This window comes from Cololabis saira, chromosome 3 (assembly GCF_033807715.1).
Source record: "Cololabis saira isolate AMF1-May2022 chromosome 3, fColSai1.1, whole genome shotgun sequence".
Taxonomy (NCBI): domain Eukaryota; kingdom Metazoa; phylum Chordata; class Actinopteri; order Beloniformes; family Belonidae; genus Cololabis; species Cololabis saira.
In genome coordinates this window covers 53,713,444-53,728,443 of record NC_084589.1, presented here as the reverse complement: position 1 = coordinate 53,728,443, position 15,000 = coordinate 53,713,444, and the positions used below count along the sequence as shown (strand labels likewise).

The 15,000-nt window shown below is 48.5% G+C and overlaps 2 protein-coding genes across 2 annotated transcripts in view; both read left to right on the top strand.

The window, feature by feature from the left end:
- si:dkey-23o4.6 (retinol dehydrogenase 12) overlaps nucleotides 1-8,454 on the top strand; it is a 9,086-nt gene extending 632 nt beyond the window's left edge. The window contains exons 2-7 of the mRNA XM_061717795.1: nucleotides 4,632-4,766; nucleotides 5,499-5,690; nucleotides 5,774-5,935; nucleotides 6,018-6,137; nucleotides 7,570-7,774; nucleotides 8,130-8,454. Coding sequence (XP_061573779.1) covers nucleotides 4,632-4,766; nucleotides 5,499-5,690; nucleotides 5,774-5,935; nucleotides 6,018-6,137; nucleotides 7,570-7,774; nucleotides 8,130-8,235 — 920 coding nt within the window. The 3' untranslated portion in view covers nucleotides 8,236-8,454. The remainder of the gene's footprint in view (nucleotides 1-4,631; nucleotides 4,767-5,498; nucleotides 5,691-5,773; nucleotides 5,936-6,017; nucleotides 6,138-7,569; nucleotides 7,775-8,129) is intronic.
- Nucleotides 8,455-12,284: 3,830 nt separating this feature from the next.
- Nucleotides 12,285-15,000, top strand: part of plekho1b (pleckstrin homology domain containing, family O member 1b) — a 13,802-nt gene continuing 11,086 nt past the window's right edge. Inside the window, exon 1 of the mRNA XM_061717794.1 lies at nucleotides 12,285-12,670. Coding sequence (XP_061573778.1) covers nucleotides 12,644-12,670 — 27 coding nt within the window. The 5' untranslated portion in view covers nucleotides 12,285-12,643. The remainder of the gene's footprint in view (nucleotides 12,671-15,000) is intronic.

The following is a 15,000-nucleotide window of genomic DNA, read 5'->3' as shown; positions in this document are numbered from 1 at the left end:
TATTCTGTAACCATGGTAACCCGTTGCTGTGTTGTAGCTACAGCAGCTCCACACGTAACAGACGTGGTGATCGCTAACGGTGTAACTTGTCACCGTTTTGTCGGTGGTGCAAAACTGCAGCAGTAAATCGTCGTCAGAGCTCCACTCTTTAGTAGGGAACCTGATCTCACAAAAATCTGTGAAATGTCCACGACCTCTCACCACTATTTTCCGTGGTACTGTATATACACGGAAAATGGTATAATTCCGTGTGAGCACCACGGATATAGTACTATGCAAAGTCAATGGGATCCGTGGTCGTGATATATACACGGATTATGACATTATTATTATTTATATATTATTCTTTGTTATTTTGGTTAAATTATGAGTTCTTGTCGCGCAAGGTACTGATTTTTACTGTCAGTTTGTAAAAGCATGTTTTTAACGCTGTTTTAGCAGTGTTTTATTGAGGTTTTAATGGGAGCACCACGGATATAGTACTATGCGATGGGATGCCCCCAAACAACATAAAAAATTCAAATTTCTATGACTTTTGCAACAGTGTTTCCTCCAAAACGTTCTGGCTGGTTAGGAGGGTGTAGAAACCTCTAGCTCTGAGAGCCTCCTGACTAATGGAACGGGGCCTATTTTGTGTCTTTTTTGCATAGTTCACTAATGCTTTTAGCTAGAAGTCTGAATTTTGTATATGTTGTTTGGGGGGCATCCCCTGATCAGGCAGACATTAGTCTGGTGCAGATCGGACCTGTACTGTTCGATGGGCGGGGCTTTGAAACATCACCTTTTCCAACATTCGAACGGACGCCGTTGCCACAACATTTGACCAAACCAAGTAAAACTTGACCTGTGGCCTCCATATGGGGCCTAGATTGGGCTTGCCAAGTCTCAACTCTGTGAACCCTCTGCAATGCCAACTAGCTCTGTGGAAGTCGTACAGCCACGGGACCAAAAGATCCTAGCAAAGGGCCTTCTGCATTGCAACTTAGTCAAAAATCACCCTCCCAGCTCAAAGCGTTAGTGAATTATTCAAAAAACACACAAAAAAGGCCCGAAAAAAGCACCACACACGGTGACCTTTGACACTTCCGAAGGTCACACAGATCTGAAACTCGGCACAGTGGATGAGAGTCACATCCTGATACAGAGTCTAGAATTTCAGCCTCCTAGCTCAAAGCGTTAGTGAACTGTGCAAAAATAGACACGAAATAGGCCTCACAGGCAAACCTATATAATACCTATAACAATACATAACAAACCTCCTGTGCCTACTGAGCATTAATAACATGTCATAATCGAAGGAGAACTAATTCAAACGGATGTCCTTAACATGAACCTATTGTATTATTGAATTATCAAGGACACTTTCGTGTTTTTGTGTTTAGAAATGTTAAAGATATTAAAAGAAAACCATAACACAATGAGGAAAATACTGTGGCGAACAAGTCGTGCCCAGAGCGTGTCTCGAACCACAGTCTCCCAGACCACAGTCAACTGCACTAACCAGTCTCCCAGACCACAGTCAACTGCACTAACCAGTCTCCCAGACCACAGTCAACTGCACTAACCAGTCTCCCAGACCACAGTCAACTGCACTAACCAGTCTCCCAGACCACAGTCAACTGCAATAACCAGTCTCCCAGACCACAGTCAACTGCACTAACCAGTCTCCCAGACCACAGTCAACTGCACTAACCAGTCTCCCAGACCACAGTCAACTGCACTAACCAGTCTCCCAGACCACAGTCAACTGCAATAACCAGTCTCCCAGACCACAGTCAACTGCACTAACCAGTCTCCCAGACCACAGTCAACTGCACTAACCAGTCTCCCAGACCACAGTCAACTGCACTAACCAGTCTCCCAGACCACAGTCAACTGCACTAACCAGTCTCCCAGACCACAGTCAACTGCACTAACCAGTCTCCCAGACCACAGTCAACTGCACTAACCAGTCGGCCAAATGCTGATGTGTTGCCCAGGCGGGCAAGGCCTTATCTTATCTGTGGTCGTTACACTATGTTCCAAAAAGTATTGTTTTTAATGGACAAGATCCGGCATTTTAAGTTGAATTCTTTTGTTCAGGTTTTAAAATTCTAGCTAAATACATAAAAAAGGGAGGTGAGGTGTGAGCTTCATAACAAAACTTCTGTGCCTACTGAGCATTAATAACATGGGGTTAGCCATAGAAAGGGGTGATAACAGCCTCCTGCGCCTACTAGTAGGTAGAGTAGGGCCCTACTGGCCCATATCTATGGGATGATTGCTATCGTTTTGTGCTTCATTCAATGGTATGACAGCAGTCAAATCAGGTGACGGATCCCATTGACTTCGCATGGTAGCCTACTATATCCGTGGTGCTCCCATTAAAACCTCAATAAAACACTGCTAAAACAGCGTTAAAAACATGCTTTTACAAACTGACAGTAACAAACAGTAACTTGCGTGACAAAAACGCATAATTTAGCCACTATAACAAAGAATAATATATAAATAATAATAATGTCATAATCCGTGTATATATCACGACAACGGATCCCATTGACTTTGCATGGTACAATATCCGTGGTGCTCACACGGAATTATACCACTTTCCGTGTTGGTACCACGGAAAATAGTAGTAAGAGGTCGTGGGCATTTCACGGATTTTTGTGAGATCAGGTTGCACCACACTGCTGTTTGTTTACACTGCGAGGCTTCCAACATGGCCGCCGCGTCCCAGAATGCACCTTGGTGACCAAGCCCTATACTGCTACAATTTCTACTACTACTACTACTAATACTACTACTACTACCGCTACTGCTACTACCACTACTACTACTACTGCTACTAATACTACTACTGCTACTACTACTACTACTACTGCTACTACTACTACTACTACTGCTGCTACTGCTACTACTACTACTACTACTGCTGCTACTGCTACTGCTGCTACTGCTACTGCTACTACTGCTACTACTACTACTGCTACTGCTACTGCTACTACTACTACTACTACTGCTACTACTGCTACTGCTACTGCTACTACTACTACTACTACTACTGCTACTGCTACTGCTACTACTACTACTACTACTGCTACTACTGCTACTGCTACTACTGCTACTACTACTACTGCTACTGCTACTACTACTACTACTACTACTACTGCTGCTACTGCTACTACTACTACTACTACTACTACTGCTACTACTACTGCTGCTACTACTGCTACTACTACTACTACTACTGCTGCTACTGCTACTACTGCTACTGCTACTGCTACTACTGCTACTACTACTACTGCTACTGCTACTGCTACTACTACTACTACTACTGCTACTACTGCTACTGCTACTACTACTACTACTACTACTACTACTACTACTACTACTGCTACTGCTACTGCTACTGCTACTACTACTACTACTGCTACTGCTACTGCTACTACTACTACTACTACTACTACTGCTACTACTACTACTACTACTGCTACTGCTACTGCTACTGCTACTACTACTACTACTGCTACTGCTACTGCTACTACTACTACTACTACTACTACTGCTACTACTACTACTACTACTGCTACTACTGCTACTACTACTACTACTACTACTACTACTACTACTCCTACTGCTACTGCTACTACTACTATTACTACTACTGCTACTACTACTACTACTACTACTACTACTACTACTACTCCTACTGCTACTACTACTAATACTACTACTACTACTGCTACTACTACTGCTAACAGAATCGCAGGCTGGCGGCGTCTTTGAGCTCATTGGCAAGATGGAGAAGACCTTGGAGAAGTTGGAAGCTTGGCTTGGCGGAAATTGATCACAAATTCGTCTGATTGGAGTCGCCATTGATGAACCAGAGACTGAAGGCTGACGGAAAATTACTGAGTCTGTCTGTTATCAATATAATTGTTGATTCTATAATCTGGCCTTGACAGAGCGGTTTTGGTCACAATCTCTCTGGTGGAATGTAAACAAGGTGACTCTGCCCCCACTAACCCTCCCCTCTCAGGAACATCTGTGGACCTGTTTCAGAACTGTACCGAGCCGCCTGACAACATCAAGGACATTGGCTGAGGAGCAGCTCTGAGAGAAGTTCACGGACTCATCGCTACACACACACACACAATGATAAATACACCTTCCTTTATAGTCAACGCCTTCCCCGGCCCCCCCTCTTATCAACCCCCCCCAACACAGTCAACAGGTTTGAGAGCCGCGCCACTGGCCGCGGTGCTCACTTGGGGTACTGTGCCGGGATCCCCCCCCCCACACACACACACACACACACACACTGTGCAAGCCTTGTGACGTTAAATTTGTCATGTTGCTTTCTGTGCTGAGCTGATTTTTTTGCACTTTAACACTGTATATTTATACACAGTATGAGGATCCTTTTTCCCTCCTCCCTCCCCAGTGTCATCCTTTCTCTGATCTGTTCTCACCAGTTACTCATGTATTGTTATTTGTTTTGTCTGTGTCCTGATGGTTGTACTGGTTCATCTCACTGTGCTGCGACGCCAGACCAGCGACAATAAAGTTATTCATTCATATGTGTGCGTATGTGTGTATTTGTGTGTGTATGTGTGTATTTACATGTGTGTATATGTGTGTATTTTCAGGTTGTGTTGCTCTCAGGAAGTGGATTGCCGGCGGTGTGTGTCGGTCTACGATTCGTCTGGACGGGAAGACGGTCGTCATCACCGGAGCAAACACCGGCATCGGGAAGGAGACCTGCAGAGACCTGGCCCGCAGAGGTAAGACCTGGTCTAGACCAGGACCCTAGAGACCCTACCTCCTAAAGGGAGCACAGTAGAGGCCCCAGGATAGACCCCTGAGGAACGCCAGAAGAGAGTGGAGCGGGGGGAATACCGAAAACCATTTAAAAAATACAAATAAAAATACAAATAAACAAATAAAATAAAATAAAAACAATAAATACAATTCAATAAAAAAAGAAAAGAAAATTTAAAAAAAGAAAAGAAATAAATAAAAAATAAATAAATAATAATTTAAAAAAGAATAACAAAAAAGAAATAAAAAAAGAAAAAAACGAAAAAAAATGTATCCACTCATTCCTCTTTAAATTAATCCCGGTCTTTCTTTCTGCTCGTTCCCTCGCCCGTCTGTCTCCATGATCTTATATTCCACTGGGCTGGTTTTCCTAACAAAGTTTCCAGATGCAGCAGCAGTAAACGCTGGTCAAGAGCAGAGACCATTTATTTAATAAATAGAATTAAAAGAACAGATGGAAACAGGAAGCATCAGAATGGTGATCTTTTCAAAGTTGTAGCGACTAAGTTAGTTTTTCAACCGGTAGTTTAACTTCCGGTCCCCCCCCTATCCAATCAGAACCTTCAACCCCCAGACCTGGAGAGGAATTGGAGAAAGACCATCAAACGTGTTTCCATGGAAACCTCAATTCACAATTACTATTTCCATGTAAACTCCAAGGAAAATAGTTTAATTTTGAATTATTTCATTCCCAGGGGCCCGGGTGATCCTGGCCTGCAGGGACCTGACCCGGGCTGAGCAGGCAGCAGAGGAGATCCGGTCGTCCACGGGGAACGGGAACGTGCTGGTTCGACACCTGGACTTGTCCTCGCTCTACTCCGTCAGGACGTTTGCTCAAGAGCTGCTGGGCAGCGAGGAGCGGCTGGACGTGCTGGTCAACAACGCAGGTGAGCCCCGTCCCCTGGTGAAGCCCCGCCCCCGGGGAGCCCCGCCCCCTGCACCCACCTGACCCCTGACCTCTGACCCCCAGGGGTCATGATGTGTCCCATGTCCCTGACGGAGGACGGGTTGGAGACGCAGCTGGCTGTCAATCACCTGGGCCACTTCCTGCTGACCAACATGTTGCTGCCGCTGCTGCGTAGCTCCGCCCCCAGCCGCGTGGTGACGGTGGCGTCCGTGGCGCACCGCGGAGGTTAGCTGCCGCCGCACTAGCCGCTAAAGCCACCCCCCCGGGACCCCCCCCCCGACTAAAGGTGTCTCTCCTCGTCCCCCAGGCGTCGTCCACCTTGAGGACCTGAACTTCAGCCGACGTCCCTACAGTCGCCTGCAGAGCTACCAGCAGAGCAAGCTAGCTAACGTGCTGTTCAGTCGCGAGCTGGGACGAAGACTCAGAGGTCCCGCACGCACACGCACGCACTTGCACGCACGCATGCACGCACACGCATGCACGCACGCACGCACACGCACGCACGCACGCACTCGCACGCACTCACGCACGCACTCGCACGCACTCGCACGCACGCACACGCACGCACTCGCACGCACGCACTCACACGCACGCATGCACGCACACGCACTCGCACGCACTTGCACGCACAAACTCGCACGCATGCATGCACGCACACGCACGCACGCACTTGCACGCACGCACACGCACAAACTCGCACGCATTCGCACGCACTCACACGCACGCACTCGCATTCGCACGCACTTGCACACACTCGCACGCACGCACGCACTCGCACAAACTTGCACGCACTCGCATCCGCACGCACTTGCACACACTCGCACGCACTCGAACGCACTTGCACTCACACGCACGCACTCACACGCACTCGCACGCACTCGCACGCACTCGCACGCACGCACTCGCACAAACTTGCACGCACTCGCACTCGCACGCACTCGCATTTGCACGCACTCACACACACTTGCGCGCACTCGCAAGCACTCGCACGCACTCGCACAAACTTGCACGCACTCTCACACATGCACGCACTCGCACAAACTTGCACGCACTCACACGCACTCACGCGCAATCGCACTCACACGCACGCACGCACGCACTCGCATTCGCACACACTCGCACGCACGCACTCGCACTCACACGCACGCACTCGCATTCGCACACACTCGCACTCGCACAAACTTGCACGCACTCGCACGCACTCACACGCACTCACGCGCAATCGCACTCACACGCACTCACGTACTCGCACGCACTCGCACGCACTCGCACGCACTCGCATTCGCACGCGCACGCACTCGCATTTGCACTCACACGCACTCGCACACACTCGTATTCCCTCGCACTCACACGCACTCGCACTCGCACCCACACGCACGCACTCGCATTCGCACGCACTCACACGCACTTGCACGCACTCGTATTCCCTCGCACTCACACGCACTCGCATGCATGCATGCACGCACTCGCACGCACGCACTCGCATTCGCACGCACTCGCATTCGCACGCACTCGCACGCACGCACGCACTCGCACGCACGCACGCACTCGCGCATGCACGCACTCGCACTCGCACTCACACGCACGCACTCGCATTCGCACGCACTCGCACGCACTCGCACGCACGCACTCACACGCACGCACTCGCATTCGCACGCACTCGCACGCATGCACTCGCATTCGCACGCACTCACACGCACACACTCGCATTCGCACACACTCGCACGCATAATATATAAATATACATTATATTATATATAAATCAAATAAATCACCTGCCCCCCCGTCCCGCCCGTCCCCCGGTCCACCTGTCCTCACCTGTAGACTCACCTGTCCTCTCTCGTCCCCCTGTCCTGCAGGTTCCGGCGTGTCCTCGTTCTCCCTGCACCCCGGGGTGATCCGGACCGACCTGGGTCGGCACCTGGAGGGCTGGTTCCCGGTCCTGGGGTTCCTGCTGCGTCTGCCGGCGCTGATGTTGATGAAGACGCCGGTCCAGGGGAGTCAGACCACCCTGTACCTGGCCCTGGAACCGGGCCTGGAGGACAAGACCGGGGGATACTTCAGGTACGGGTCAGGGGTCAGAGGTCAGGGGGGTCAGGTAGAAGTCAGGGGTCAGACCCCGGTCCAGGGGGCCCAGGCCTCGGTCTACCTGGCTGTAGAACCGGGCCTGGAGGACAAGACCAGCGGATACTTCCAGTGAGGGTCAGGGGTCAGGTACGGGTCAGGGGTCAGGGGTCAGAGGTCAGGGGGGTCAGGTAGAGGTCAGGGGTCAGACCCCGGTCCAGGGGGCCCAGACCTCGGTCTACCTGGCTGTAGAACCGGGCCTGGAGGACAAGACCAGGGGATACTTCCGGTGAGGGTCAGGGGTCAGGTACGGGTCAGAGGTCACACCTTTAATCCTCCCTCTCCGTTTCCGTAGCGACTGTGCGGAGACGCCGGCGGCGCCGGAGGGGCGGGACGACGAGACGGCCAGGAGACTCTGGGAGGAGAGCAGCCGATTGGTCGGCCTGGAGGAGACCTGCTGATCTCACCTGGAGCTCACCTGTCTCACCTGTAACTTACCTGTAACTTACCTGTACTCACCTGTACTCATGTAACTTTTCCATTTGTGTATATGCATTTATTTTATATTTTATAATCACCAAAATCTGTTATTTTAGTTTACCTGACATGTCAAACCTCCAGAAACATGTGGAACCTTTTGTGTTTTAGTTTGTTTTTCCCCCACGGACATTTCTGTGACCCCCCCCCCCCCCCCCCCCCCCACCTGTATAATGATTTCTGACCCCCCCCCCCCCCCCCCACCTGTATAAATGATTTCTGTGACCCCCCCCCCCCACCTGTATAATGATTTCTGTGACCCCCCCCCCCCCCCCCCCCACCTGTATAATGATTTCTGTGACCCCCCCCCCCCCCCCCCCCACCTGTATAAATGATTTCTGTGACCCCCCCCCCCACCTGTATAAATGATTTATGTGACCCCCCCCCCCCCCCCCCCCCCACCTGTATAAATGATTTCTGTGACCCCCCCCCCACCAGTATAAATGATTTCTGTGACCCCGCACCCCCCCCCCCCCCCCCCACCTGTATAAGTGATTTCTGTGACCCCCCCCCCCCCCCCACCTGTATAAGTGATTTCTGTGACCCCCCCCCCCCCCCCCACCTGTATAAATGATTTCTCCCCCCTTCACCTCTCCCCTTTTGTTACTGATGTCAATGGGAGAGGTGAGTGATGTGAAGTCTCTGATAGACACAGTTTGGGTTTCCCTTGTATTATGTTAATATTCTTTATTACCTGTGTAGGGGCTCAACTCGCTGCATGTTTTGACTGGAGGAAACGTTCTTTTATTTCTGTTTGTCAGAAAATAAATGGAGATCGCCTCCAAAAGAGTCCTGCTGGTCTGAGTCCCGTCTGTTTAAAACACAACGCACACCACTAAGATCACACCGGTTACACTCACCTGGAGCTCACCTGTCCCAGGTGCCTCCACCTGTGCCAGGTGTCTCCACCTGTCCCAGGTGTCTTCACCTGTCCCAGGTGTCTCCATCTGTCCCAGGTGTCTCCACCTGTCCCAGGTGTCTCCACCTGTCCCAGGTGTCTCCACCTGTCCCAGGTGTCTCCACCTGTCCCAGGTGTCTCCACCTCTACTCTGAGACGACTGTCTCAGGACTCGGTTCATAATAATAATAATAATAATAATAATAATGAATTTAACTTGTAATGAACTTTACATTCAATGAATCTCAGAGCTTTACAGAGATCATTATTCATTCATTCACATCCTCACTGGTGGTGGTAGCTACGTTTGTAGCCACAGCTGCTACGTTTGTAGCCACGGCTGCTACGTTTGTAGCCGCAGCTGCTACATTTGTAGCAACGGCTGCTACGTTTGTAGCCACGGCTGCTACGTTTGTAGCCACAGCTGCTACGTTTGTAGCCACAGCTGCTACATCTGTAGCCACGGCTGCTACGTTTGTAGCCACAGCTGCTACGTTTGTAGCCACAGCTGCTACATCTGTAGCCACAGCTGCTACGTTTGTAGCCACGGCTGCTACGTTTGTAGCCACAGCTGCTACGTCTGTAGCCACAGCTGCTACGTTTGTAGCCACAGCTGCTACGTCTGTAGCCACAGCTGCTACGTTTGTAGCCACGGCTGCTACGTTAGTAGCCACAGCTGCTACGTTTGTAGCCACAGCTGCTACGTTTGTAGCCACAGCTGCTACGTTTGTAGCCACAGCTGCTACGTTTGTAGCCACAGCTGCTACGTTAGTAGCCACAGCTGCTACGTTTGTAGCCACGGTTGCTACATTTGTAGCCACAGCTGCTACGTTTGTAGCCACGGCTGCTACGTTTGTAGCCACGGCTGCTACGTTTGTAGCCACGGTTGCTACGTTTGTAGCCACGGCTGCTACGTTTGTAGCCACGGCTGCTACGTTTGTAGCCACAGCTGCTACGTTTGTAGCAACGGCTGCTACGTTTGTAGCCACGGCTGCTACGTTTTTAGCCACAGCTGCTACGTTTGTAGCCACAGCTGCTACATCTGTAGCCACGGCTGCTACGTTTGTAGCCACGGCTGCTACGTTTGTAGCAACGGCTGCTACGTTTGTAGCCACGGCTGCTACGTTTGTAGCAACGGCTGCTACGTTTGTAGCCACGGCTGCTACGTTTGTAGCCACAGCTGCTACGTTTGTAGCCACGGTTGCTACGTTTGTAGCCACAGCTGCTACGTTTGTAGCCACAGCTGCTACGTAAGTAGCCACAGCTGCTACGTTTGTAGCCACAGCTGCTACGTTAGTAGCCACAGCTGCTACGTTTGTAGCCACGGCTGCTACGTTTGTAGCCACGGTTGCTACATTTGTAGCCACAGCTGCTACGTTTGTAGCCACAGCTGCTACGTTTGTAGCCACGGCTGCTATGTTTGTAGCCACGGCTGCTACGTTTGTAGCCACGGCTGCTACGTTTGTAGCCACGGCTGCTACGTTTGTAGCCACAGCTGCTACGTTTGTGGCCACAGCTGCTACGTTTGTAGCCACAGCTGCTAACGTTTGTAGCCACAGCTGCTACATTTGTAGCCACAGCTGCTACATTTGTAGCCACAGCTGCTACGTTTGTAGCCACAGCTGCTACGTTTGTAGCCACAGCTGCTAACGTTTGTAGCCACAGCTGCTACATTTGTAGCCACAGCTGCTACATTTGTAGCCACAGCTGCTACGTTTGTAGCCACAGCTGCCCTGGGGCATACTGACAGAAGCGTGGCTGCCATATCGCGCCAAACGGCCCCTCCGACCACCACCAACATTCATACACACTCACACGGGGCAAGGTGGGTAAGGTGTCTTGCCCAAGGACACTACGACAGCAAACTGGAACGGAGCGGGATTCAAACCGCCGACCTTCCCATCATTGGACGACCCGCTCTACCACCTGAGCTAAGGTTAAGGCTGAGGTTCAGTTGTTGTAACGACATATTTCATATTTCATATTTAATGATTTTATTCCTCTTTATTTTCCTTCACGGTCGTCGTCTCTGGATTTTTGTTGTTGATAACATGGATCAATAACATGGATCAATAACATGGATCAATAACATGGATCAATAACATGGATCAATAACATGGATCAATAACATGGATCAATAACTTCATGTGTACAGTTTCTCCTGCTGATCAGGAGTCATAAATGAACAATAAATGAGAGAACTGAGCTCAGAAAACATCATTGTGTCTTTGTTTTTCTTTAAAAATGTGTCGTGTAGTTGTGTGTGTTTGTCCTGCTGGTCCTGAGGTGGGCGGAGCCAAACCTGAGGTGGGCGGAGCCAAACCGGAGGTGGGCGGAGCCAAACCGGAGGTGGGCGGAGCCAAATCTGACGAGTCATGTGGAGCACCTGGCCAGGTGTTCCACATGACTGGAATAGAATAGAATAGAATAGAATAGAATAGAATAGAATAGAATAGAATAGAATAGAATACTTTATTGTCAGTGTACCTGGTACAGTGAGATTGAAAGCAGCATCACTTCTCCAGTGCAAGACAAATAAGAACAATAGTGCAAACAATAAGAATATAAGAAATATAAATAATATAAAAAAATGTAAAAAAAAAAAAAAAAAGGTTAAGGTGCATTTGAATAATGAAGACCTGAGATTCTATTTACAGATGAAAGTATATAGTTACACATGTAGTGGATTATTGCACAGATAGAAGTATTAGTATAATTTATTACAAAACGCGTTGGGGCAGTTTATTACAAAATGCAGCAGTTTATTACAAAATGCGGTAGTTTATTACAAAATAAAATGACAAATGAATTACATTTTGGACGTTTATTACAAAATGAAATGACAAAGTTATTACATTTTGGACGTTTATTACAAAATGCGGCTCAACAAGCCCCGTCTCCTGGACCTGGTTCTCCTGGTTCTCTGGTCTCGGGACAGTTCGGGTCCCCCGTCCCCGCCATCCCCCGGTCCTCCACACGGGGGCGCCGCGGCGCCGCCTGCCGGGGCTCCGGCAGCATCAGCGGGGGCCGCGGGGCCGCGGGGCCGCGGGGCGGAGTAACCGCAGTAACTCAACCCTCCCCGGACACCGAGCGGCTGCTGCTGCCGCTCACAGCGCAGCGGGACCGGCGGAGCTGCAGAGCCGAGGACCCGAGCCCCAGACCCGGCCAGGCGGAGCAGGAGGCCCCGGTGTCCCCGGTCCCCCTGGAGGTAGACCCCGGACCCGGCTCTGAACCCGGACCAGGACCAGGACCACATTCCTTTTCCCTCTTGGATGGATGAATTTAAACATCGCCTTGTCTGAAACAGTTCCCGGACCCGGACCCCCCTGGACCCGGACCAGGACCCGGCTCTGACCCGGACCAGGACCCGGCTCTGACCCGGACCAGGGGCCCCCGGACCCCCCGGACCCCCAGACCCGGAACACAGATCCAGCATGAAGAAGACCCAGTCCGGGAGGCGGGTGAGTCAGAACTTTCCTCCGAACCGAACCCGACACCGGTCGGTGAAACAAAAGCCCGTTTGCGTTAATCTGGGCTCTTATTGTGAAAGAGCTCAGCTCCGTTAGCTGGGACTGGAGGGTTTTCAGAATAAGAGTCCTGGTTCAGACGCTTTCAGGGAAAGTTTGAGGTTAAAACCTGGAAACGGAACCGAACTCGACCTAAATAACTGTAAACAACCTAAACAACAGCTGTAAACAACCTAAACAACAACTGTAAACAATCTAAACAACAGCTGTAAACAACCTAAACAACAACTGTAAACAACCTAAACAACAGCTGTAAACAACAACTGATGCAGACCTATAAACTAGGGTTTCCACCTTTCAGAAATAGAAATAAGGGACACCCTGATTTCAGCAGCGCAGGCGCCGAAAAAAGGACATCCCCAAAACTTCTAAACTGCATAGAAATTTATTTATTTTATATGAAAAAAACAAAATGCTTTGATTTAAAGTTTAAAGTGCTTTAATAGCATTGAACTTGCATGACTGTACAGACAGACAACCATACTAGCAACTGAAATATCCTCCTATGCTACGTATGTAACATCAGCCCAGATGTAATATAGCCTACAGGTGAAGAATATGGTGTAAAAGTTAATTTATTTCAATAATTCAACTAGAATATGGTGTAAAAGTGAATTTATTTCAATAATTCAACTAGAATATGGTGTAAAAGTGAATTTATTTCAATAATTCAACTAGAATATGGTGTAAAAGTGAATTTATTTCAATAATTCAACTAGAATATGGTGTAAAAGTGAATTTATTTCAATAATTCAACTTAAAAGGCAAAACTAATACATTACATAGTCTTATTACATGCAAAGCAAGATATGTTAAACCTTTATTTGTTATAATTTTGATGATTGAATTGTTTATTGATTTCATAATATAGAGATTTTTTTATTTGGGGTTTTCATAAACTGTGAGTCATAATTACCAAAATTATAACAAATAAAGGCTTGAAATATCTCACTTTGCATGTAGTGGGAAATAATTTGTTTCACCTTTAGTTGAATTTACTAAGAATTAAGTTTTGCAATATATTCACATTTTCCGACCTTCACCTTATAACATAAATAAATAAGAGCATAATAAATGTCTGTATTGGTTCAATACGAAACGCAACTTTTAATTCCCAATTACGTAACAATTCCGTATTTTAAGGGACGGGTGGCAAGCCTGCTATAAACTTTATAAACTAGATATAAACCAGTGGCCTGAAGGACCAATCAGAGCTCAGCGTCGCTCGGCTGCTTTGGATTTGAATTTAAACTGATTTATGCAAATAAATAAACCAAATCTGAGCTTTAGAGCTTCTGACTGTTGACCTGTAAACACACAAACACGCTGACGGTAAACAACCTAAACAACCTAACCAACAGCTGTAAACAACAACTGGAAGAGGGGTGGGGGGGACTGCAGGCAGGTGGAAGCAGCAGCGGGATGACCAGAGGTGGGGGGGGGGACCGGGACCGCAGGCCAGAACGCAGCTCCCGAGGCTCCGGCCTGCAAACATGCACAAAAGAGAAAAAAGGGGAACAAGAAACTACAGCTACGATGGACAAAAATGATAGCTATGAGATATTTATAATAAATAAAAATGGAAATGGAGAAGAGAGGCAGGGAAAAGGAGAGGAGAAGAAGGGTGAGAGGCACCGCCCAGCATATCATGTCGGTCCCCCCTGCAGCATAGGCCTATAGCAGCATATCTACCACCAAGCTATATTTTTCCTACGTTTTTTCGTGCGTTTTTTCATACGTTTTTTCGTACGTTTTTTCGTGCGTTTTTTCGTACGTTTTGGATCATGTCGGTGCCCCCTGCAGCATAGGCCTATAGCAGCATATCTACCACCAAGCTATATTTGAGACTAACTATTATAGTCTTGTTCTATAGCTGCAACTATGACTACTGACTCTAACACACTAGAGTTTACACTACCTAGAGATTTACCAACACCAGCTAGAGGTTTACTAAACACTAACTATAGGCTTTACTAAACAGAAAGGTTTTAAGTTTAGTTTTAAAGGTGGAGGTGGTGTCAGCCTCCTTAACCCAGATTGGAAGTTGGTTCCATAGTAATGGTGCCTGATAGCATGCGTTTTTTCGTACGTTTTTTCGTGCGTTTTTTCGTACGTTTTTTCGTACTTTTTTTTCGTACTTCTTTTTGTACGTTTTTTCGTACGTTTTTTCGTACGTTTTTTCGTGCGTTTTTTCGTACGTTTTTTCGTACGATTTTTCTTGCGTTTTTTCGTACTTTTTTTTCGTACTTCTTTTTGTACGTTTT